Below are 26,095 nucleotides of genomic sequence, written 5' to 3' on the forward strand. Positions count from 1 at the left end.
TAGCAGTAGGTGGCGGTAATGCAGTAATGTCAGTTGGTAAACCACTGTTAATGACACCAGAAGAAGATGAGGTAACTTCTGCTGCGTGTTTCTTTCTGGGGTTTTACATTTGATGTACTGTTACTGTAATTACTGTGTCAAGTCAACTAATAAGTCAACGGCTAAACTTATTTAAATGATCACATAAATTAGATAAGTAGCAAGTAGAGAAGTCTGAGTAAATCACATCATCACGAAGACTTAACCGATAGTAGTGCCAGTTGTAACTGTGATTAATGCGCTGTATTGCAGTGAATGCGGGTGTTGATAATGCAGGACACTGATCAGACTGTGACCATCGGAGCGACCGTCCCGACGGGGTTCGAGCTCACGGCAGCAGAAGAGGTTCAGGAGAAGCTCGGGGCCATTGCCAGAGTCAGCAAAAACAGAGGAAGAATCTATTTCGATATAACAACTGACAAGCTCATTGAGGTCAGTCGGCCTAAAGTTTCTTTCACATAATCTGTCAGTTTGCAACAACAACGAGGCTCTTAGGTTAGCATAAGTGTCTGTGCGCTATCATTCTGTGTCACATGTGTTGTTGGTACCACCATGTTCCCCTAAATTGTGGTATTTTGCATTGTAAGGGCATACATAAATGCTCATGTTTTTTTCAGCACCCTGCTAAAAAATCCAGCCTAGGCTGGTTGACTGGTTTTAGCTGGTTGACCAGCCTGGTTTTAGAGGGGTTTTGGCCATTTTCAGGTTGGTTTCCAGCCTGGTCTTAGTTGGTCAGGCTTGAAAATGACCAGCTAAATCCAGCTAAAATTAGCTTGACCAGCCTGGTTTAAGCTGGACATAGCTGGTTTTGGCTGGGCTCCCAGCCTGGCTAGGCTGGTCAAGCTGGTTTTAGCTGGTCATTTTCCAGCCTGACCAGCTAAGACCAGGCTGGAAATGGTCTTTGCTTCTTAGACTTTACTGCTCTTATAGTTGTGTAAATTGCTTCCTTGTCCTCATTTGTAAGTCGCTTTGGATAAAAGCGTCTGCTAAATGTAAATGTAAAACATAATGCTTTTTAAAAGAGGTTTCTAAAGAAGTTTTAAACCAAACAATAGAAATGAAAGGCCATTAAAAAAAAATATTTTACCCCAAATTAAAAATTCTGTCAGTAGTTGAGACCTTTGCTTATCTTTGGAGTTTATCATTATGGGGAGATTTTGTCCTGACTTGTCCAGATAGGTACTATAAATCCTCAAAACAGTCAACATGTGTTTTTAGTGGTTCATTGGGAATATTAAAATGCTACAAGAATACTTTAGTGAGCACATAAATGAAAGTCTTTGTTATTTTTTTCTGGACTTTGAATAAATATGGACCTTTTGCAGCACCCACATTTCAGCAATGTTGATTCTACAAATAAAATTTTGATGTTTTTTTATGTTGACATTTTATTTAGGATTTTTGAAAAATAGTTTACTTTACCCTTTGTATGCATTTCCCAAACAACGACATAACCCGCGGCTAAACTATCATAGTATGATGCATCGATTGGGAAAAGAACGATGTAGTGACGAGTGTTTCCCAAAACCCGTAGTTTCTCTGTCGCAGATCCATGGTTTGAACCACATTAGTTATAACGTAAAACGCCCATAATGACGCTCTAAACAGGGTGGTAACAACTTCTTTAGAGAAGAACCCTGTCATTTATTTGTGCAAGTTACATTGTTTTACACGCACACGCATAAAAAAAAATCCAATATTATTTTTGGTAAAAACATGCATTTGTGTTCCATATTAATTAAAATATATGTAAATGGAACATGTAGGGCCTATGTTTCCTTTACAAATATTATTGAGAACATTACATACTCTATTCTAAAACATAAAATCACTTACAAAAGCTAACACGTATTCTAATATCATATATAAATCAAATAAATAAATAAATAAATAATGGGGCTATTTATTAAGAAATACATTTAAATATAAATTTTTTTTAAATCCTACTTTAATAATAATAATAATTATTATTATTATTATTAAGTGGGATATTGTTTATTTATTTATTTTTAAGGTTACTTCAGAAGTGTTCTAACCAACAGGCCTATGGTATATACAGTACAGATACTTATTAAATAAGGTACTTTAAATTAAAAGTATTAACGTATGTTATGTTTTTGTTTTCACAAGCTTTGGAGACGTAACATAAATTCCGCTTTTAAATAATAGGTCTCCTATAGCTTTCGTCATGAGCCAAGGCGGTGTTCAAAATGACATCAATGTTTTCAAAGTGCACTGTGAAGGAAGCGCAATTGTAAACATGAAGAACTCTAAAACTGAACTTTAAAAATACTTTAAAAGCAAATTACACCTAAGAGAGATGACTTTAATGCTGTTTTAAAAATAATTCCAAGTTTAAATGTTAGAATGTTCTAAACGAATATGGCATAGGGGTGATAACTGGGAGTAGTACACAGCCAGGAACTATGTTTCTAACTACAGGTGTAGTTGCAAGCATACAAGTTTGCAACGCAGTTTGCGAATATTCGTTGGAACGATGGATTTGGGAAATGCCAAATCAACTGACTATATTTGTAATGACGCAACTTGCAACTTCAGTTGGCTAACAATGGTTTTCAGAAACGCACCCCTGAGCAGTTCAGTTCACTTGGCTACTTAAAAAAAAAAAAAAAAAAAACATTTGAGCACGCACACTAAAAGAGGAAGTCTGAAAAAAATTTTGCCCAACAATGGGCACCTATAATAATTGAATGGGAAATAATAAAATTCAAAGCATTTTTGTTATTTTTCCAACAGTTGTAATTAGGACAAGAATTTCAATCCCATAAAGCATTTTGAATTACACAGTCAAATAAAATTAACAGTAATTTACACCAGTGATTTAAGGTCAATCTTCATGTACTATTGGAATTAACATAAATACTACTTCATGTACAGCTTTGAGTAGTAAAGTCAAAATTGAGAAATCTTTCGTTTTTGAACTGCATTTTTTCAGAGCTTTCGTGTTTTTATAATACAATGATTTCTCATATAAAACTACTTTTATGCTGTTTTTGGCTTAAAGAAAATTCTCAAAAGCCCTAAACTCAAAATCTGTGTGTAATTACATGAAAGAAACCTCTACTGTCTAATTGCCTTTAATTTGTCCCATGGTTTTTATATTCATGTATTAATTTCTAAAGGTACATCACCTGAAGTCTCTAGACAATCTGTTTGTTGTGGTAAATGAATATGAAGATTACCAATTTAAAGCCACAAAGGTAAGTACCATGTTTTTGTAGTATTAGTGGTTTTTGTCGATAGCTAGTTTTTGAATTCTGAAATTTATATAATACCTATTTGCATGTTAATTTTTTTCAGTGTTTTAAAACTAGGGTACCACACTCATGTTATGTAGTTATTAAATCGCATTGTGATGTTAAGAACATGATACATTTCTCTGGCACTAATAGAAAACCAATAAATAAATGGATGTGAAAGACCAGATGAAATTCTTTGAGAAAAAAAAATAAACACTTTTTAATCTCTTCTTTAAAATCTTTAAAAAAATCACTAGTATGGATTTCGTTTTAATGTATGTACTAATCTGTGATTGTAATTCAGTGGACACTTGGAATAGTTTTCACTCTAATATTATCATTTTAGCACTGAAAGTCATTTATTCTGTAATATTTGTAATAGGAGGAAGTGCTACTGGATTGGCAAGAACTCGCCACCAAGCTACCTTGGACCAATGCCTTAGAAGTCTGGAAGTTGAACAATTCCATAAGAAAGAAGAAAGGACGTCGGAAAAGACCCAACCCCACAAAGTCAGATCAGTGCGACAATGTTATCGCTAAATGCCCTGATACTGTCCCGTCTGATCCAGAGGAGCTCTTGGAGGATTGTGAGACTCTAGAGGTGACGGAGAACCAAGCAGATGTTTCTCCTCATCTAGAAAACGACTCTGAGGAAGACAAATCCTCTGAACCCCAAGATCAGGAGTCAGAGCTGATGCCTCTTAAGTTTCGAGTGACCTGCAGCCGAGCCGGAGACAAACACTGCTTCACCTCAAACGATGCTGCGCGAGACTTTGGAGGAGCCGTGCAGGAGTTCTTTCAGTGGAAAGCTGATATGACTAAGTTTGATGTTGAGGTGAGATTCAGAAATTCTGCAAAGTTTTTTTTTTTACCAAAATAGTTAGGGGTGTAAAATGGATCACAACCCATGGTTCGTAACGCACTTGACTCGCGGATTAATACATTTTTTACTGGTAGATTGATCCTAAATTTGTAACGATTACAGAGAGATCGCCTCTCGCGTCATTCAAATTACATGTATGAAAGCATTTAGGCTTTCCTGTAAAATATAATGATGACGAAAGAAGTTGTGGTAGGTTTTTCGGGTTGTGGTGGGTTTCATTAAAGTGTTTTCTGTCACCACTTGTTTAGCCTGCATTAATGCATTCAGTGTAAGCTAAACGAATATTCGTTGGAACGATGGATTTGGGAAATGCCAAATCAACTAACTATGTTTGTAATAACGCAACTTGCAACTTCAGTTGTATAGCAGTTCTTTTTTAGAAACGCACCCCTGAGCAGTTCAGTTCACTTGGCTACTTTAAAAAAAAAAAAAAACATTTGAACACACACACACACACTAAAACAGCATTCAAATCTGAAAACGCAATTTTTCATTCAAATTATATTAATTTTTTAAAATTATTAAAGTATTAAATTATAATGTTAGATTTCTACATTTAGTGTTATCGGCAACAGTAGTAATAACATTGTATTTTTCATAGTACTGAATATTTAACAATTTATTTTTATTTATTTGATTATTTCCCCTGTGGGGACCCGGGGTAGAATATGTCCCTAACACCCCCTTGCTGATTGTAAAAGGCGACAAATAGGGCGACTTGTTTGCCGTGAGTTGCAACCTGTGTCTGGGGAGAAAGAGATCCTGGCATTTGAGGAACGTGGGTAACTGCAGTTTCCTCAACACCAACACAGTGCTTTGGCTCCAACTTTACATAGACGGGAGGTTGGATGGGCTCAATTCAATCAATCGGCTGGTTAAGACTTACTTTGTAAGACAGTGGCTTAAGGGTCAATCGAGGAACGTGAACTTTGTTCCGCTTACTCGAGTATATTACCTCTGTATCCTTGATGCATAACTGGAGGATATCCACAGCTCTATGCATCCCCTTTTTGGGCTCCGAGGTGGGTGAGGAGCAGAAGTAATGAAACAAATTTATACAAATATGGCAAACACAAAAAACCCCAAACGACTCAAATCAGATGACGACTCATAGAATGGATATATGACTCCTCAAAAAGGTGATACTTGGCAAAGATTCATAATTCTAGAATCAACCCAAACAGAAATGCCGCTGACAAAAAGGTTTTGCTATACAAAAAGGTATCTCTGGAATTGCAGGAACAGTTAAAGATATGAAAAAACTCAGATCTGGACAAATACTAGTTGAATGTTTGAAAAAAAACTCTTGATGCATGCAAATATGCTGGCCAATGTACCTATGAAGACTTTCTATCATCCCTCTCTTAACAGTAGTAAATGTGTAATACGTTCTAGAGAGCTGCAAGACATGGATGAGGCAGAGATCCAAATGGAATTAATGCAACAGGGTGTAAATCATGTAAAAAGAATTACAATCAGAAGAGAAGAGCAGATTATCAAAACTGGAACCTACATCATGATTTTCAATAAACCACATCTACCAGAAAAGATCCACTTGGGATACCAGAGTGTACCAGTCAACACATTAATCCCAAATCCATTAAGATGTTTCAATTGTCAAAAATTTGGACATGGTTCTGCAGGATGTAAAAATAAACCATTATGTACCAACTGTGGAGAAGAAGGACATGGACCAAGCTGTAATAAAACAGCAAAATGCAGCAACTGTAAAGCAGACCATCCATCTTCATCAAAAGAGTGCCCTGTATGGATAAAAGAAAAAGAAATTCAAAGAGTTAAATGTACGGAGAAAGTAAGCTATACAGAAGCAAGAAGAAAGATTGAAGAATCCCCAGTGTTTAAACTCAAACGATCATATGCATCTGTGGTAAAACCAATCTTGAACTATATAGAATGCCAAACAGATTTGACTTGGTTAAATAATGATAAACCTCTATGCCTAAACAAAAACCAAAACTTGAATAAAAAGAAAACCCAAAATGCTTCCAAACCAGACTCAAATGGATGAAGATCAACGCCAGATAATGGAACCAAACGTTTCATCAAGAGGAAGGAAAACACAAACAAACACTACAGCTCAGTCATCAAAGAATAGTTCAAGTAAAAAAAGCCACAAACCAGAAACTCCAAAAGATGTGGAAATGAAAGAGATCCTAACTTCCAGAAGCAGATGTTTATCCCCGAAATGTAACAACAAAGGAACTGTTCTTGTTTTACCTACCTAAATATGAAGGACTGCATAATCCAGAGGGTTGAAAGCAAATTTTGCTGAACTGCAACACCTATCAACAGTTTTTAACCCTATTGCGTTCTGCCCACAAGAGACTCACTTAGAACCAAATAACAAAATAACCTTTCAAAATGACAAAATATTTAATGCATTTGGTAGAAATGTATATAGACCTTCAGGAGGATCAGGTATAGTAGTTATTCAATTCAATTCACCTTTATTTGTATAGCGCTTATACAATGTAGATTGTGTCAAAGCAGCTTCACATAAAAGGTCATAGTAAATAGGAACAGTGTAGTTCAATTTGTAGTGTTTAAGTTCAGTTCAGTTTAGCTCAGTTCAGTTTGGTTTAATAATCACTACTGAGAGTCCAAATATTGAAGAGCAAATCCAGCGATGCGCAGCTCTATAGATCCTGAACCATGCAAGCCAGTGGCGACAGCGGAGAGGGAAAAAAAACTTCACTAATGGCGGAAGTGAAGAAAAAAAACCTTGAGAGAAACCAGGCTCAGTTGGGCACGATCATTTTAATTTCTCCGCTGGCCAAACGTCTTGTGCAGAGCTGCAGTCTCAGCGGCGGAGGCTGGAAGCTGGCCTCAGCGAATACTCGTCTGTCTCTGGAGCGTCACAGGAATCAGTCTCATGTTCTTCACTCTTCCATGACCATCACAGTAGCTGCTCAGGATACGGCCTGGTCCAGGATATGGAAACCTTGGGATCATCTCGTCGTTGGTCTTGGATCGAATCAGTGACTCTGCATAGTCTGAGGGCCTCGGGAAGAGTATCCCCAGGTGGAAATGGAGAATAAAGAAAATAATTAGCGTAGCTGCTGTTCATAATGTATATCAACAAGATGCAGAACCTGTGTGGAAGCCCGCTAAGTGGTGCACTGAGTGTTTGCTTTACTGAACAGATAGGTCTTTAATCTAGTTTTGAATTGGGAGAGTGTGTCTGAGCCTCGGACGTTATCAAGAAGGCTATTCCAGAGTTTAGGAGCTATAAATGAGAAGGCTCGACCTCCTTTACTCGACTTTGCTATTCTAGGTACTACCAGAAGCCCTAAGTTTTGAGACCTTAAAGAGCGAGTTGGATTGTAGCGAGACAGAAGATTGGTTAGATTAACAGGAGCTAGATTATTTAAAGCTTTATATGTAAGAAGCAATATTTTAAATTCAATACGAAACTTAACAGGCAGCCAGTGTAAGGAGGATAAAATTGGGGTGATGTGATCAAATTTTCTAGACCTGGTAAGAACTCTGGCAGCTGCATTTTGTACTAATTGAAGTTTGTTAATAGAGGATGCTGGGCAGCCAGCAAACAGTGCATTACAGTAGTCCAGCCTAGAAGTCATAAAAGCATGGACTAGCTTTTCTGCATCTGAGATGGATAGCATACTTCGTAACTTAGCGATATTTCTCAGATGAAAGAAAGCAGTTTTTGTGACATGGGATATATGATTTTTAAAAGTTAAATTGCTGTCTAATATGACACCCAGGTCTTTTGTAGTAGAGCTAACGCTAACTTTGTATCCCTCTAATTGTAGGTCGAGTTGTGAGATCTGCTGTGTACAGGATTTAGGCCCAACAAGTAATAATTCTGTTTTGTCTGAGTTTAAGAGAAGATAATTGTTGGTCATCCAGTCTTTAACATCTTTAATACACTCAGTTAGCTTGGACAATTTAGACGTCTCGTCAGGTTTAGTTGAAATATATAATTGAGTTTCATCTGCATAGCAGTGAAAGCTGATCCCATGTCTTCTAATAATGTCTCCCAGGGGTAGCATGTATATTGTAAACAGCAAAGGGCCTAAAACTGATCCTTGAGGCACCCCATATTTTACTGGGCTGATTTGTGAAGGCTGCCCATTAATATTCACAAACTGGTAACGGTCAGCTAAGTATGACTTAAACCATTGTAGGGCCTGTCCCTGGACACCTGTAGACTTTAAGCTATTAATAAGGATACCATGGTCAATGGTGTCAAATGCCGCACTATCGAGTAGAACTAATAGCGAGATGCACCCTTGGTCAGCAGCTAAGAGTAAATCGTTGGTTATTTTCACTAATGCAGTTTCTGTACTGTGATGAGCTCTGAAACCTGACTGAAACACTTCTATTTTATCACTGAAAAAATTCATGAAGTCATCACTACTAATTTGCGGTGGAACGTTTTGTTCCAAAGATGACCGATTATTTGTTAATTTAGCAATGGTGTTAAATAAGAATCTAGGATTGTTATGATTATTTTCTATCAGTTTGCGGAGGTGCTCAGCCCTGGCAGATTTTAAAGCCCTCCTATAGCTGGACATACTATCTTTGTATGCAATTCTAAAAGCTTCTAAATTAGTTTTTTTCCATTTATGTTCCAGGGCACGGGTTGCTGTTTTGAGAGCGCGGGTATGACTATTATACCATGGTGTAGTTTTATTCTCTCTAGCCTTTTTTAGTTTGATGGGTGCCACAGTATTTAGAGTGCTAGTAAAGATGGCATCCATACTGCTGGTTACTACATCAAGGTCATTTGTGTTTACGGGTGCGTTTCGAAGTAGAGAAAGATCAGCTAAGTTATTTATAAATTCCTCTTTAGTGGATGGAACAATAGTTCTACTAGGGCGATATATCGGAGCGGATCTGCTAATTTCAGGTAAACACAGCTTATATAGTAAGAGGTAGTGGTCTGTAATATCATCACTTTGTCGTATAATGTCTACATCAATGACCTCAATTCCATAAGACAGAATTAGATCTAGTGTATGCTTTAGGCGATGGGTTGGACCAATAACGTTTTGCTTTATCCCTAGTGAAAGTATTAAGTCCATAAACGCGAGCCCTAATGTGTCGTTAGCGTCATCTATGTGGATGTTAAAGTCCCCTACAATTAGTATTTTATCAGTTTTAACTAGTAAGTCAGAGATAAAATCAGAAAACTCTTTTAGAAAATTGACATAGGGTCCTGGGGGTCTATATATGGTGATTAGAGCGAGAGATAACATAGGTTTTTGCATAGTGTTTGGAAGGACAACATTAAGCGCTAGTACTTCAAAGGAGCTAAACATAAGTCCGTTTCTCTGATTAACATTAAGAATATCACTAAAGATTGACGCAACTCCACCACCACAACCAGTTTGACGAGCCTCATGTTTATATAGGAATCCTGGAGGAGTTGCTTCATTTAAACTAATATAGTCATTTTGTTTCAGCCAGGTTTCAGTGAGACAGAGTGCATTAAGATTGAAGTTAGAAGGGATATAATTCACAGTTATGTAACATTGAATACCAACTTGCAAGCTGTTGCATTATGCGTAACCCTCCACAAAGTTATTACCTTATGTTCCATTTATATCCACCCTGATGTTACTATAACCTTACAAGATATGGATAATCTACGACAGCAGATACCATCCCCAGCCATATTCATGGGAGACTTAAACAACCGTAATGCGATTATGGGGAGGAAGCTACAGGAACTCAAAGGGAAAAGTAATTGAAGACTTCATTTAAAAAAAATAACCTGTGCATATTAAATGATGGATCATATACATACCTGCACCCAGGACATGGAACCTACACTGCCATTGATCTAACACTCTGTCATCTTTTAATAGCTCCAGATTTTTCATGGAAAGTCTGGAATGACCTAAGTGGAAGTGATCATTTTCCATTAGTTATTACCTCATTAGGTACTCAAAGACAAAGAACCCCAAGATGGAACCTTACAAAAGCAAACTGGTGCAGTTTTGAAATACAGTGCAATGAGAAATACAGAGAAATGGATCAAGTAAACCATAATTTAATAGAAGTTTTTACAAATAAACTGATTGAAATTGCAGAAGAAGCCATTCCAAAAACATCAGGACACCCATATCGAAGAAATAATCCCTGGTTTGATGACAACTGCAAAAAGGCCATCAAAGAACGGAAAAAGGCAGAAAGAATATTTAACAAACATCCTACGAATGAAAACCTCATTAAATTGAAAATATTAAGATCAAAAGCAAGAAGGACTATTAATGAAACCAAGAAACAGAGCTGGAAACAATATATATCAAATTTAACATCACAGATGCCAACTAAGAAAATCTGGGATATGATCCGAAATTGATGAACAAAGAAGGTGGATCACAAATATGTCACATAAATAGTGGTAGCACCCAACTAACTACCGAACAAGAAATTGCCAACAACATTGCAAAAAGTTTTGAAAGAAACTCATCCATAGAAAATTGTCTTCCTCAATTCCAAAGAATACAAATGCAACAAGAACAAAACCACATTGACTTTTCCTCTGATAATGCCGAAATATACAACAAATCCTTTACAATGAAAGAACTACAAAAAGCTTTGAAAAATACAAGACACTGCAGTCGGTCGTGATAAAATCCATTATCAGTTTTTAAGCACTTAAACAGTTTTTAAGCACTTTTAAGCACTTACCCTATGATGTGTTGTATCTCCTTTTAAATATTTTTAACTATAGATGGACATCTGGAAAGGTACCATCTTGTTGGAAAGAATCTTTAATCATTCCTATACCTAAACCAGGTAAAGACCACTCAGATGCCAATAATAACCGCCCTATAGCCCTTACCAGCTGTCTGTGGAAAACAATGGAAAGAATGATAAATGATTGACTTGTATGGTCACTGGAGAAGGACCAAAATATTAGTAATTATCAGTGTGGATTCAGAAGAGGAAGAAGCACAATAGATCATCTTGTAAGACTAGAATCCTATGTGCAAAATGGTTTTATTAAAAGAGAAAACACTGTAGCAATATTCTTTGACTTGAAAAAAGCCTATGACACCACTTGGAGATATGGCATTTTAAAAGACTTGTATGAAATTGGTTTTAGAGGACATCTACCTGTTTTTATCTCTTTTTTTAACAAACAAGTGTTTTCGAGTTCAGATAAGAACAACTCTGTCAAATAAATATATTCAAGAACTTGGTGTGCCACAAGGAAGTATATTATCAGTTACATTATATAACATCAAAATCAATAATATTGTAAATGCTATTGGTTTAAATGTATTCTGTAGTCTTTATATGGATGATTTGTGCATCTGTTACAGAGGAAGAAACATGAATACTATTGAAAGACAATTGCAACTTTGTATTAACAAAATGGATTTAAGTTCTCTAGATCAAAAACTGTATGCATGCATTTTTGTCAATTACGTTCTCTTCACCCAGAACCAAGTCTCTTCTTGGAAGTAGAACCTATAAAAATTGTAAAGGAAACGAAATTTCTTGGACTCACCTTGGATAATAAGCTCTACTTTTATTCCACACATCAAACTACTAAAAACAAAAACCTTGAAAAAAATGGATATCCTTAAAATTCTGACCACAACAAAATGAGGGGCAAATTGTACTTCAATGCTGCGTCTTTATAGAACCATGATCAGATCCCAAATGGATTATTTAAGTATAGTGTATGGATCCGCTAGAAAATCCTACATTAAAATACTGGACACTGTACATCACACGGGACTACGAATCTCATTGGGAGCATTCAGAACATCGCCTGTTCAAAGTTTATATATTGAAGCAAAAGAACCATCCCTTAAAAGACGACGTTTAAAATTTGCAACTGCAATCAAAAAGAGGTAACCCAGCTTATCCTTCAGTTTTTCACCCTGAATATTTAGAATTGTATGGAGACAGACCCAATTATATCAGTCCTTTTGGAATACGTATGAAACCCCACCTGAAGAATATGGGTGTTAATATGGAAAAACTCTTATTACCTGATTTGAGCCATATTCCTCCTTGGTGCAACACGAAAATAAGAATCTTATGGAACTTAACCAAACAGAAGTCCTTGACTCACCCAAATGAATACAAACAAGAATTCAAACAAATAACAGACAGTCTCCCTCATCATGAACCCACATATACAGATAGATCAAAAACAGACAAAGGAGTAACAGCAGCAGAAGTGTTTAAAGATGATGCCTTTGGTACTTGGATTACAGGAGAAAGTTCAATTTACACAGCAGAAGCTTATGCAATAAATATGCCTTTAGATCGAATGGAAAGGACACAGCATCGTAACTTTTTAATCTGCACAGATTCCAAATCCTGTCTTCAAGCACTTGAAGCTTCTAAGTGTGATCACCCCATAATGTCCATGATTTTAAAGAAAATGACAACACTAGAAAATCAGAAGTTCAACATTATCTTCTGTTGGATTCCAGGTCATATGGGACTAGGTGGAAATGAACTGGCAGATGAAGCTGCAAAACAAGCTATCTCCTTGAATGTGACCGAATGTTTAATTCCTCCTGAGGACTTGAAACCCACCATCAATTTGTACATAAACGAAACATGGCAAAAAGAATGGGACAACTGCATCAACAACAAATTACATGAAATTAACCCGAAATAAATAAAAGACATTTAGCAAATTTTAATTTTGAGTCCAGGCATGATCATGTGGTCTATACCAGATGTTGAATAGGACATTCTAGGTTGACGCATTCATATTTATTAAATAACGAAGAATTACCTAAATGTAATTACTGCCAAACTGCTCTTACCATCAAACATATTTTGTTGGAATGTAGAAGTTTAAATTCTATTAGACAAACTTTTTATAAGGAGAGTACTTTGATGGACATTTTTAAAAAGGTACCACCAGGAAGAGTTTTACATTTTTTTAATCAAAAATAGAACTGAAAAATCATATTTAACTTTGAATAAATTTTTCTCTGAATTTTATCTATTTAAATTTTATATAATTGTCTAAGTAACTTTTTTAGTATAATACCAATTTGTTTTTATCATGTAATTTTTTAATGTATATCCATTTGGCCATGAAATAGCCATAAGTTGTTGATGTGGCAATAAATATGTAATAATAAATATTTGATTATTTCTTCATTTTATTTTTAATAAAATTACAGGTTCTAGGTACTGTTTGTTAAAACTAAAAGTGTCTTGCAGTGCTGTTTTTGTAATAAATAGAAAGCAAATTACATTTGTCTCCTCCCCTTTTTGACTGATTTGAAAAATGGTCCAATCTGTGACAAAAAAAAACATAATGTGATCCGACTGTGAGATTTGTGATCCATTACAGTACTAAAAATAGTTATTGTATCAAAAACATATGTTTTTCTCCTATTTACTGTGCTGTAAATAGTACACCTGAAATCAAAACTTACAGTATTGATTTTGTTAGCTCACGTTGCTAGTTTTGTGGTGAACAATTCATCTGTGCATGTCATTAAGACAAAAAAAGTTTAGCCTTCTAATCTTTAATTGAAATTTGAAAATGCACTTCTTGTTTATTTTCAATTAAATTCTTAGATTACGTCTGTCTGAGATATTGTTAACCATGCCCCTCCAACTGTCAGTTTTGACAACAAACAGAAATGGGGAAGAAGAGCAGTCTGTTAGGTTGTAATGATTTTCCCCAAACCCTTTTCTTGATCTTTCTGAATGAAATGCCTACTTTACTACATCCAATCAGCTTGCAGTAGAAAAACAAGCCATGCCCACTGTTTTCTCATTTAATATTCAGTTTCTTTAGTAACTGCATCACAATATGGGGAAAAAAATTGTCGCAGCTTCTGCCTCATGCAGACTTTAAATATCCATGATAATAAAGTTGTGATTAAAACATTGATATTAAAATTTGAACCACTGAATTTATGGAAGAAAATTTTTCAAAAACATTTGAATATTATACATTTTGGAAGTGCATTCTGGAAGGTGAATATGAAGTTTTGAATTTAAGCATGAAAATATTTGTGAAATATTTTTAGTTGAATTATTCACAACTTAAAAAAACAACTATGGTAAATTTCAGGACCTAAAAATACAAATGCCGGTAATAGTGATTTAAAATAGTGATTGCATCACTATAAGTCAAAATTATTAGCTCTCTTGTGATTTTTATTTTTTTCTTCCCAAATGATGTTTAATAATGCAAGGAATTTTTCTTATTTGTTTTATTTCAGCTAGCATAAAAGCAGTTTAATTTTTTTAAACCAATTTAAGGTCAATATTATTATTGCTCCTTAAGCAATATATATATTTTTTCGATTGTCTATAGAACAAACCACTGTTATACAATAGCTGTGTCTCATTTCAGAAAGGATGAAGACTTCAAAGGTGAGTCCTTCGAAGTCCACACAAGTCGAACAAAGTATTTTGAAATGAGACTATTTAGCCTACAGAGGACAGACCTCATCACCTAGCAAAAATACTAGCTGCCCTTAATTAGCAGTAATACAATTTGTAATGGCTTTTTTCTAAGTTTTTTAAAACATATTTTAAGCAATCTGAAGGCAAAGCAAGGTTTACAGAAGCTGGAAATATATTTCCTTTGATCCATTTTATGTACACATAAAAATGTAAACTGTCTATAAAATCACGTTTAGTAATTTCATAGACATTTCATACTCTTTTTCTTTTTTAACATGTGTTTAGATATCCAAGTAAACTAAACCTAATTCATCCGAAGTTTTCTTTTAAAAACGTCCTGCCGTTATCAGCGTGCAATTAATCTTGGGATGTTCGAGGCCACGAAGGATCCACTGGTTGTGTCCTTCATTATCTGGAAAACGGAGGACTCATTTTGTGGCTGCATTAGAAGAAGCCTTCAAATTTTTTGGAAATGAGACAGTCTTTCAATAACGCAGCGCCCTTCAAATGCATTCTTTGGGAAGGTGCAGCCTTTGAAATGAAACACAGCTAAAGACTTGCCTAATTACCATACCTTGCCTAGTTAGTTAACCTAATTAACCTAGTTATGCCTTTAAATTGTACTTTAAGATGAATACTAGTATCTTAAATAATATGTCAGTTTTTTCTCCTATAGGTGCTGTTAAATATCCACAATAATGAAGTTGTGGTTGGCATTGCTCTCACCGTGGAGAGTCTGCATAGGAGAAACATCACTCACTTTGGTCCCACAACTCTGCGCTCTACACTGGCTTATGGCATGCTTAGGTCAGTGATATTCCTGTAAAGCATCACACCACCAACAGCCAGCCAGAACATTTTATTGACACGTTTCATTCATTTACAATTGTTATATTGAGAGAATGTAAGAATATTAAGAGGGAACCATTACATTATTAAATTATTTGAACTCAACGGACAAAATTATTTATGAAAAATATGGGATTTATTTTATAATGTGAAATACATCATAGACAAACAAAAACACTCAGTAAAATTGATTGCCTGTTTTTGTATATGCTTAGCAGACAATCTCCTGCATATTTGGGAATAAGCAGATTTCTTTGTATTAGCACATATGCAATGTATGTATTAAAGTTTTACTCTCCAAGCACAACTGTGCAGTATGCTTTGAAAGTCTTTAACGACATGAACATAACATCTGTATGTTTGAAAATAAAAGTGTAAAGATACCAGTTTTCTTACTTTTAACCACTTCTGTTGGTATAATTTGCCTGTCTAAAGTCAATACTAAACACCATTTTATGAGCACAAGATATAGCAAAGCTCACTTACATCCCAAACTGGTATGTCCCTTTTGCATCTTGGCAATAATGAGAGGCACATTCATAGTTCACTCACAAGCAACAATTTCAGTTCATAACCAGTAACATTCCTTGCTATGCAAAAAAAGTTTATTGATAGAAATATTGCATAAACCTGAAGGTTTTTGAATTTGTGTTTTGTTTTACATTTACAATTAGTCATTTAGCAGATGCTTTTGTCCCAAACAACTTACAATTGAGGAGGCATTCAATTATTTAAAAGCTCTTAAAGGCTTAGTTTGCCCAAAAATGAAAATTCTTACTAACATCTCGGTTCAATCTTCCGAGACCTTCAAACAACTTTAGAACACAAATTAAAGGGCACCTAGGTTAGCCCTTTTTTCAGAAGTCTTTTGTGTCTCCAGAAAGTGTGTGTAAAGTTTCAGCTCAAAACACCCATCAGATTTTTTATTATACCTTTTATTAAATACCTATTTATACATTTTTTCACTGGGTGGCGGTTTTGGTGTACTGCTTCTTTAAGGCTAGTCCTCCCCGCCCACCGTTTCTACGTGCCTTTCTGCGTGCCTTAATCTCCTCTCTCGGCAGCGTCAGACAACAGGCAGACTTAAAGGAAGCAGATCTCACGTAGCGTTTGTGAGAAATACTACAGTAAGAACTCTACCAATTAGTATTTATTGTGCAGTTGCATGGCAGGGTCACACAAAGTTCACACGCGCACACACACACACACACACACACACACACACACACACACACACACACACACACACACACACACACACACACACAGACAGACAGACAGACAGACAGAGCGCCCATTTAGCTTTGCACTCTTTTTGCACGCAAATGTGACAGGATACAGGTTAATCTCCACTGCTGTATGGATATCTGTTATGTTAATGAACTAAATAAACCTGATTTAACGTCCACAAACCTGGGACTGAAGCGTCTTCCTTTATAATTGTTCTGACACGCGGCTGTGCTGATGAAGTGCAGCTGTCAATCAATTCGGTGGGTGTGGGGACCACACTCCTACGTAAAGTTGCGGTCGATCTGAAAACCGCTCCAATTGGTCCACCGTTTTTATGTTGCTAAATTGAAAAAAAAAAGGACTGGGTGTGTTTATATCACCCCAATATGACGGTCTATGCACCATACATGCACATATGTCTGTCCAAACAGCTTGAAAAGTAGATTTTTCACCATAGGTGCCCTTTAAGATGTTTTAGATCAAATCCGAGTGATCCTTCATCATCCATAGACAGGAACCGCCCCATAACATTTAAAGTTTAGAAAGGGAACCAAAAAAGTCAAAACATTCAATGTGACTTCTGTTGTGGCTCCAAGAACACTTTTGTGCGGCAAACAACAACAACAACAAAAAATAAAAATATGAGTTTGTTTGCCTCTATTTTTTTCTCCCACGACAGGTCCTGGGTGTGCATTTACGATTTATTGCCATTAGAGTCAGCAGCACAACACGCAAATGTCATATTTCCTATACTAAACCAGCACCCTGAAGTTATTTTGCTTTTTTTGCCACAAAGAATTGTTCTTGGAGCTTCACATGATTACAGTTGAACCACTGAAGACACATGGAATGTTTTGACAATGTTTTCGGTTCCTTTTAAGGACTTGGGACCATTGTTGTCTGGATAAGAGAACTCTTAATATCTTAATTTATGTTCTGAAGATGAATGAAGGTCTCAGGGGATTGGAACAAAATGAGGGTTCAAAATTCACAATTCAAAATTTTGGGAGAAGTAATCCTTTATGTAAAACTTTACAAACAATTATATCTATGACTATAATGATTGGTTTTTTTTTACTTTTCAGACTTTGCAAGCCACAGGTTTCAGATGTGATTGTAGATCCCATGTGTGGAACAGGAGCTATACCTTTGGAGGTTTGTAGAATTCTAACTAAACTGATCAACACCTTTGCAAACATACTTTTTATACATAAAAACATACTTTTTATCTTATGTATTATTATTTATGTATATTAGCTTATGTAATGCTGTTGACGTCTTTTTATCATTATAGTTTTTATTATAGAAAAGTGATATTTATAAAATGTTGTAAATTTGATTTGGTTTTTGCCATGAAATAGCCAGAGTGCTGATGTGCCAATAAACTCAAAACTCTCTCTCTTCTGTCTGAAATATTATTAAAAATCTCTTTTAGGGAGCTATGGAATGGCAGAATTCATTCTTTATAGCTGGAGACAACAATGGCACAGCAGTCAGCCGATCAGTCAATAATATCAAGCATATTCTGAAGAAAACACAGGATGGAGGAAGGTAAGGCTTTTGATCATGAACCTGTAAACTTTTTGGAACCATTCTGTAAGTGTTGCTTTAGTGTTATTATTCTTAACGCTAAATTTAAAGAATTTTTTATAATTTAATTTATAATTTGATTTCATTGAAATAGTTTGGAATTTTCATTAGCGTTTTTTGTATATGTCCTTAGCTTTTAGTAGATTTAGTAGATCTATGTCATTTTTGCCCCAGTTAAATGCAAAAAGCAACTATTTCTTAGCACTTATGCACTCTCACCGGTCACTTTATTAGGTACACATAACTAGTACTGGGTTGGACCCCCTTTTGCCTTTAGAACTGCCTTAATCGTTTGTGGCATAGATTTAACAAGGTACTGGAAATTTTGGAGATTTTCATCCATATTGACATGATAACATCACGCAGTTGCTGCAGATTTGTCGGCTGCACATCCATGATGCGAATCTCCCATTCCACCACATCCCAAAGGTGCTCTATTGGATTGAGCTCTGGTGACTGTGGAGGCCATTTGAGTACAGTGAACTCATTGTCATGTTCAAGAAACCAGTCTGAGGTGATTCACGCTTTATGAAATGGTGTGTTATGTTGCTGGAAGTAGCCATCAGAAGATGGGTACACTGTGGTCATTAAGGGATGGACATGGTCAGCAACAATACTCAGGTAGGCTGTGGCATTGACAAGATGCTCAATTGGTACTAATGGGCCCAAAGTGTGCAAAGAAAATACCCCCCACACCATTACACCACCCCTACCAGCCTTAACTGTTGATACAAGGCAGGATGGATCCATGCTTTTATGTTGTTGACGCCAAATTCTGACCCTACCATCCAAATGTAGCAGCAGAAATCGAGACTTATCAGACCAGGCAATGTTTTTCCAATCTTCTATTGTCCAATTTTGATGAGCCTATGTAAATTTTAGTCTCAGTTCTCCTCTGACCTCTGGCATCAACAAAGCATTTGCCAAATAAATGACATGAACATAACATTAGTACGATATACCTAGTGCACCTAATAAAGTGGCCGGTGGGTGTATATATTTCATTAGATACTTATATAAATGGGTAGGTATTCTGTAAAAATGAAAAAAATAGGGTTTCATAAAAAAAAATTAAAATAAATGTAAATACTGAAAGGACATCACCCTACTTTATTGCTTTTTCATTTAAAATCCTTTTATTTATTAACAATTAATCTGATGGACCCAACATGAAAATTTTATTGTGTCAGAACGCGATGAAAAAAAACTTTCAGTTGTAGTGCTTGCTATGTCTAATGTTCTATTTATAGCCCCTCGGGCTTGCCCTTAGACATTGTGCAGTGGGACTTGTGCAATCTGCCCATGAGAAGCAGTTCAGTGGACATCATCATCACTGACATGCCTTTTGGAAAGAGGTACTGACAGACTTCAGTAGCTGTAAAATCTTTACACTATAACTATTTTCATTCAATCATTTTCTTTTTGGCCTAGTCCCTTTATTAATCCATGGTCGCCACAGCGGAATGAACCGCCAACTCATCCAGCACATTTTTATGCGGCGCATGCCCTTCCAGCCGCAACCCATCACTGAGAAACACTATAATTATGTATAGTATAAAACATTGCATGTCATAGGGATGCTCATAATAACCGATTGACCATTAACTGAAAGGGTGCGTTTTCAACCATTTAATGGTATCAGTTAAGTAATTAATAAATATTATTTTAATTTTTTAAAATTGGCTGCATACAGTAAATGTGCAACACATTTGTTAACTCACAAGACGGTACCATGTGCAACCACACGTGCCTACAGACATATTTTGCCAAAGAAGCAAAATGAAAGAACAATATTGCTGGTCACAGTTTGACCCAGACGAGTTGATGCCAAACCAGCACTGATGCTGATTGCCTCTTTCCTGGTGTCATAAACACTTCTGTTTATTTGCACAATTGGAGAAAGAAGCAACAAAGCAAAACTTTCTGAAATGTGTTCTGCTTTGTAAACAAGCCGGCCACAAGTCAGAGAGTCTGGATTTTTTCTTCAGAGCACACTCTGGCATCGCTCATAAACACAACAAATAGGCTATAGCTGTGATGATTTAGTATACAACCAGCAAACCAACCTTTTTTCCATTTGGAAAATTACAGTTATTAAAAGTTCTTAAAAAACATCCATTTTTTAAAATAGCCTACATAATCTATGAATCAAACAAATCAAAAGATTTTCTTGATTTTTGTATAATGATAACCTGTCACCAAACCGAGGCTTTTATTTTATAGCTTATTAAACATGTATGCAAATTAATGCAATATCATGTAAACAACAAAATTGTTATATGCTATAATGGCCTATACTTTACAAAAAGTCAACATATGAGCCTTGTCATTGTCTTTCAGCACACGCAGCGTTCACACACGCAGTGAGTTAGGGAGGAAATAAAAGCACACAAGCTCTGAGGTAAAGTGATGCTCAAGACAATCTTTAAACTAAGGACTTGTATTAAAACTGTATTTTCTGTGGAACGATCGATTTGAGGTAGCCTGCTATTTTTATTTGACGGCAGAAAAAATAAGATGTGGATAAAAACAGCCTATGCTGGCTCTTAAAAAGGATTCATTCAGTGTTTTCGTTTTGTAATATAAATATGTAATTCTAGGGCAGGACTATTTATTTTATTCTTTTTATTTAGTTTATTCTTTTTTCAATGCTGTTGGAAACACTGCAGGTGTGTGAAGATGCTCTGTTGTTATGTTCTGATGTTAATATGTTCGCATGTTAAAATAATTCAGTATTTTAAAATGCAATATTTTATTTGTCAGACACAAAATAGACATGTCAATTTTTTTAAATTAAATTATCATTTAATATTAATCTGACTAGTTAACGGTTAATATTCGGTTAACGAGCGGTAGTTGTCGGTTGGCAAAATTAACCGAAATGAGCATCCCTATTATGTCATTGTAGTTTGCCTCAAGCATAAAAATGTAGAATTGTTTCGCTGCCATAAGTTATTCTATTTTTAAACATGCTATCCATAAACCGAGTTAACTGTCATGTGTGTTGTCTGTGTGCTTTAATTAAGAGTGGGGTCCAGGAAGAAGAACTGGGAGTTATACCCTTTATGTCTTCGAGAAATGGCTCGAGTTTGTAAACCAGGTACAGGAAAAGCTGCTTTGCTGACTCAAGATAAAAAGTGCTTCACAAAGGTATGGCTACTTTGACTCTTCAAAATGATCATTCTTGGATTGTAATGTAGTTATTTTATTTTGACATTTTTTAATGTTGTAATGAAAATGGGTCACAAAAACACAGAGATTAATTCCTGGTCTTTTCGTGAATTGCAGATTATTTTAGTCAGTTTCAATGAATTAGGAATCGTGTAACATAGAATTGCCTTATTTGCTAGAATTATTGTAATATATTAAACAATATACTGTAAACTAATAGTGAACATATATTTCTTTAAGTACCACTCCACTTTTTTGAGATTAGGCTCATATTATAATTCTCTTAAAGGTAAACTATTGAGTTTTACCATTTTTTAATCCGTTAAGCTTATCACTAGGTCTTGCTAGAGAACTTTTAGCTTAGCTTAGCATAGATCATTCAATCAACAAAGAATACAGTTTATTTAAAAACAATTATTGTTATTTAAATGATTGCTATTTATTTTTAGAGTATTTTTCTCTTTTATCAATTTCAATTTTGTTTGTTTTCACCAAAGATTTGTTCATTTTTTATTATTAAAATTAGTTGATTTGTTTGTACTAATATTTTCTTTAAGTCGACTTCTTAATCTTTAGCTTCAACAGCAGTGTTTATTTCTGCCTTGTAAATGTGTTTACATTCATTATATTTCTGAAAAAGATGTCTCATGAAATCAATAGAAGCGTTCAACATGAAGCATGGCTGCAACTAGAAATCAACGAGATTAGCCGAGCGCAGGCAGGGGCGGAGTTAAAAGTGAGGCGGTCATGCTTGGACGCTTCAGGGCTCATAGTTTGCTGCATGATGGTAGATCACATAGTATGATTTATTTATTTATTTATTGCAAAAGAGTTACAATTATTAATTACATTTAAGTACGCGATAACAAAAGTATAATCAGAAAAGTAAGGGGAGACCGGAAGAGGGTACATGAAAAGGAACTAGATGTCAATGAACAGGCCTATTAAACTAAGCAATAAGCAACAATTCTAGGAGTTTAAACCACTCTTTATGCTATTAAATGTTGTATGGTATGTTAATACTGTTCCAGTTTTTGTTTGAATATTCTACAAAGGGGTTTACATTTATGGATATAATATAAATAACAAGGTTTATACAGAAACTTGCATTATATAACATCATCTATAAATAATATAATTAATTAAAAATTATTTTGGATAATGAAAGCATTCACATTAATCCAAAAAGATTGAATAAAAAGCCATTTCCAAAAATAAGTGAGCTACACTTTTAGTAGAAATTTCACAGAAAGAGCAATATATATCAATGTATAAACGGCTTGAAAAGATAAAATTATTTTATAAATATATAAATTATTTTAGAAATTATTTTAAAATTTGGTTATTTACTAAAATAAATATAATTCAAATCATTTATGGAGCTGAATACAATAAATGGTCTGTATGGAAATTGTTAAAAAATAAATCTATGCAAAAAATCTAGCCTTTATAAACAAATTATTTAACAAAAAAAGACGATTGCTGCAGTAAAATATTTGTAGTCTTTTAATATACATGATGTATACAAATAAAAAGTATAAAAAGTAAATTGTTTCACTGGAAATGTGTCCAATAATAAACCTAAAACACACGTTGTTGTTGTCATGCGGTGAATCCAGCCAATTGCGTAATATCGGTGTCGTCATCGCAGTTCCTGCAGTCACTCTTCAGATGCTGCACCGTCTGAATAAGACGTCTAATCTCGGAGCACTGTCGCAGTACTTTGATTCCACATGTGACATGTGCAGCGTCAAACCGGACAAAATTTCTAGCCAGCATGCACCGCTTTAAGACACATTTCGTTCGGTCTGCGCAGCGCTGCATGAAGTCGAACGCACCTATTGCAAACACAGCTCACTACGAACATTTGTAATTGGCTTAAACCTTTTGTAGCTTTATTAATGCTTAGTTTAGGTTTAAAGGTGCTATCTAATAAAAAATTGGCTGTACCTAGTAGGAATAGCTGAATAATAAGAGTCCAGTACATGGAAAGACCATACTGTGAGTGTCAAACACCATTGTTTTCTTATTCTCATGTAAAGTGAAGATTGTCATCATCATTAAACCAGACAATGGTCAAATCTGATTTAATTCATTATGCTAGGCTAAGCTAAATGTGACCCCATCAGAACAAGGAATTGGCTGAATGGATTCAATCAAGTCAAATGTTTAACTTTAGGATACATTGATAATTTATCAATGTTTGTTGATGTTTAGTTCCAAGTGCACTACTGTTTACAGAATTTTGATTTTACAAAAGGACAATTGAAAGTAATAAACAATACTACAGTAACATCTCTATCTGTGAAGTCTTACTTAATGTTTTCTTCTATGTAATCAAGGCGAAGATCATAATAACCACATAATTACCTACTTGAACTGTCGTTTGTAGGCTCTGCTGCAGATGGGGGGACTGTGGAGGAAACTGCACACTGTTTGGGTGAATGTGGGAGGACTGCATGCTGGCGTTTTTGTGCTCAAAAGGACGGATGTCATTTTTGGCACACGTTCAGAAGATAAAGCGGAGCCTCATACAGCAACAGAAGCACAAAAGGAGAATCTGGGTGATGCGAGTCTGTCTGAAAACTGACAGGCAAATTCTCTTTTTTTTGGCAAGTTTTTCAAATTCCTGAGGTTTTGTTTTAGTTGTTGTTGTTGTTTTTTATGATTAACTTGACTTGAGATATATTTGGATGTCTAGAGTTTAAGATAATAAAAATGTTCTTCCAATGTTGGACTCTAGATTGTGCTTGTCATCTTTTTTTATTGTTCAGTAGTGAGGGGTTGTTGACAGGTGTTTTAGGATTATTAACACTATGACTGGTTCGTTTAGGACATCAGTTAGGGATGTTATTTTACATTAGAATTACGTATTTCCATATTATGTCAGTGTGTATTCAAAATAGCGATGCATAGTCTTATAACGAGAACACTGAAGAGCTGCTCTGATATGCAGGCTAATGAAATTCATTTTAAGTACGTAAAAGTAGTAAAGTGATGTCATTTGTTAATTATATGAGCATCAGCTTTACACACTGTTTAATGACAAATGATTTAGATGACTTTTAAACCTCCAAACATTTTAATTGAGAAAACAAAAACTGAATAATTAGAAGGGTTTTTATTTTATGTGGCCCACTGTTATTTTAAGAAGACAATTATTTTATAAATTATTTTGTAAAATGGAAATTCTTGGCTTCATCTTTCCCTAATTTTTGTCTTTGGCTAATCAAATGTCTGTAGTAATGGATGTGCACAGGCTTTGAGTAGATAGTTGAGGGTTTTACAGTATTGCCCTGGTTGCAGTCGTAAAAATACAACAGATGCACATGCATTTTAAAAAAAAAAGAGAAAAGAGTTCCATGAAGTTTAATGATGATTTATATCGATTCAACTACAGCCAATTACCATCTCATGAAACACATTATGACGAAAGGTAATATCTCGTAAACTTAACTTCAAAACAACAAATAGAGTTTAGGCCAATTCGCTTGCTCATAGTTCAGCTGAAATGGTGTTTTAATAATTAAAATGGATTGTAATTTTTACATCATTTCTTTTACATCATAAATTAAACTTTAAACTTATCACACATTGGGCTCTATTTTACGATCTAGGTGCAAAGTCGAAAGCGCATGGAGCAAAAGCATTAAGGGCATGTCCGAATCCACTTTAGCTATTTTAAGGACAGAAAATACGCTTTGCGCCCCGGCACATGGCCTAACATGGTTGTGCCTATTGTCTTAATGAGTTATGGGTGTGTTTTGAGCACAACGTGCATTAAACCAAACAGAGTCTCATCTCCCATTCCCTTGAAGAGTCAGTTGCATTGTGCCGTGGCGCATTTGCTATACAAGGTGAATTTTGTGAAAAACTGTAACGCTTCAGTAGCGAAAAAACAGTTTATCAAACCATCTGTAGCGCAAGGATAAAGAATGAGCCTCCTCCATTCGGCCTCTTTACTTTCTCTTAAATTACTTTTACTCTTTACTTTTCTCCTTTACTTTTGTGGATAAGGAAACAGCGTTGTATGCAATCTGCTGAAGACATCCATTAGCCTACATATTTAATTTAGTTTGTTAAACGCAAAAGTTTGTTTAAAAACTATTTCTAAATTAAGTTCTAATTTCCAGCAAACGAATAAATAATAACGCAGTGTGGACAAAAAGCTGAGTTAAATCCAAACACACGCCCTATTCTTATGCCCCATTTAGTCATGCATATGTCTTCAAAACCTGAGAGGTGGACAAATCTAAACTAGTTTTTTATTAAAACAAATATAAATATGCATTTAATAAATCACACTACTAATAATAATAACATTATATAAATGCAAATTGTCATGAATAAACTGAAAAAAGACCCTCAACATGAAGAAGGCATGGAGGTAGTGATTTTTGTAGAAAATAATTTTTGTTACGTTTTAATATTTTATTTAGTCAATGGCACGTAGTTTCCCAAAATAGCAATGTTCCTTAACACACCTTCTTTTTAGAATGGAACACCCATGAGTCCACAAATTGGCGCAAATGTATTTGCTATTTAAACAACGTGTAAACATGAAAATTACTGTTGCGCTGGACTGAAAATAGCAACAAATCGTGCCAAACACGTCTTGCACCTTATTGCACTGGGTGTATCATACACCCAGTGCAATAAGGCACAAGACGTG

At 35.2% G+C, this 26,095-nt stretch overlaps 1 protein-coding gene across 1 annotated transcript; it reads left to right on the forward strand.

The window, feature by feature from the left end:
- Positions 1–24,165, forward strand: thumpd3 (THUMP domain containing 3). Its single transcript, XM_056459767.1, has 10 exons — positions 1–71; positions 292–471; positions 3,183–3,260; positions 3,682–4,134; positions 15,260–15,390; positions 17,748–17,817; positions 18,098–18,213; positions 19,503–19,607; positions 21,279–21,402; positions 23,816–24,165. The coding sequence occupies exons 2-10, from the start codon at positions 295–297 to the stop codon at positions 24,011–24,013; spliced, it is 1,452 nt and encodes a 483-aa protein (XP_056315742.1). The 5' UTR covers positions 1–71; positions 292–294; the 3' UTR covers positions 24,014–24,165.
- Positions 24,166–26,095: the final 1,930 nt, after the last annotated feature.

The sequence above is a fragment of the Danio aesculapii genome, chromosome 6, assembly GCF_903798145.1.
Source record: "Danio aesculapii chromosome 6, fDanAes4.1, whole genome shotgun sequence".
NCBI classification, from domain to species: Eukaryota; Metazoa; Chordata; class Actinopteri; order Cypriniformes; family Danionidae; genus Danio; species Danio aesculapii.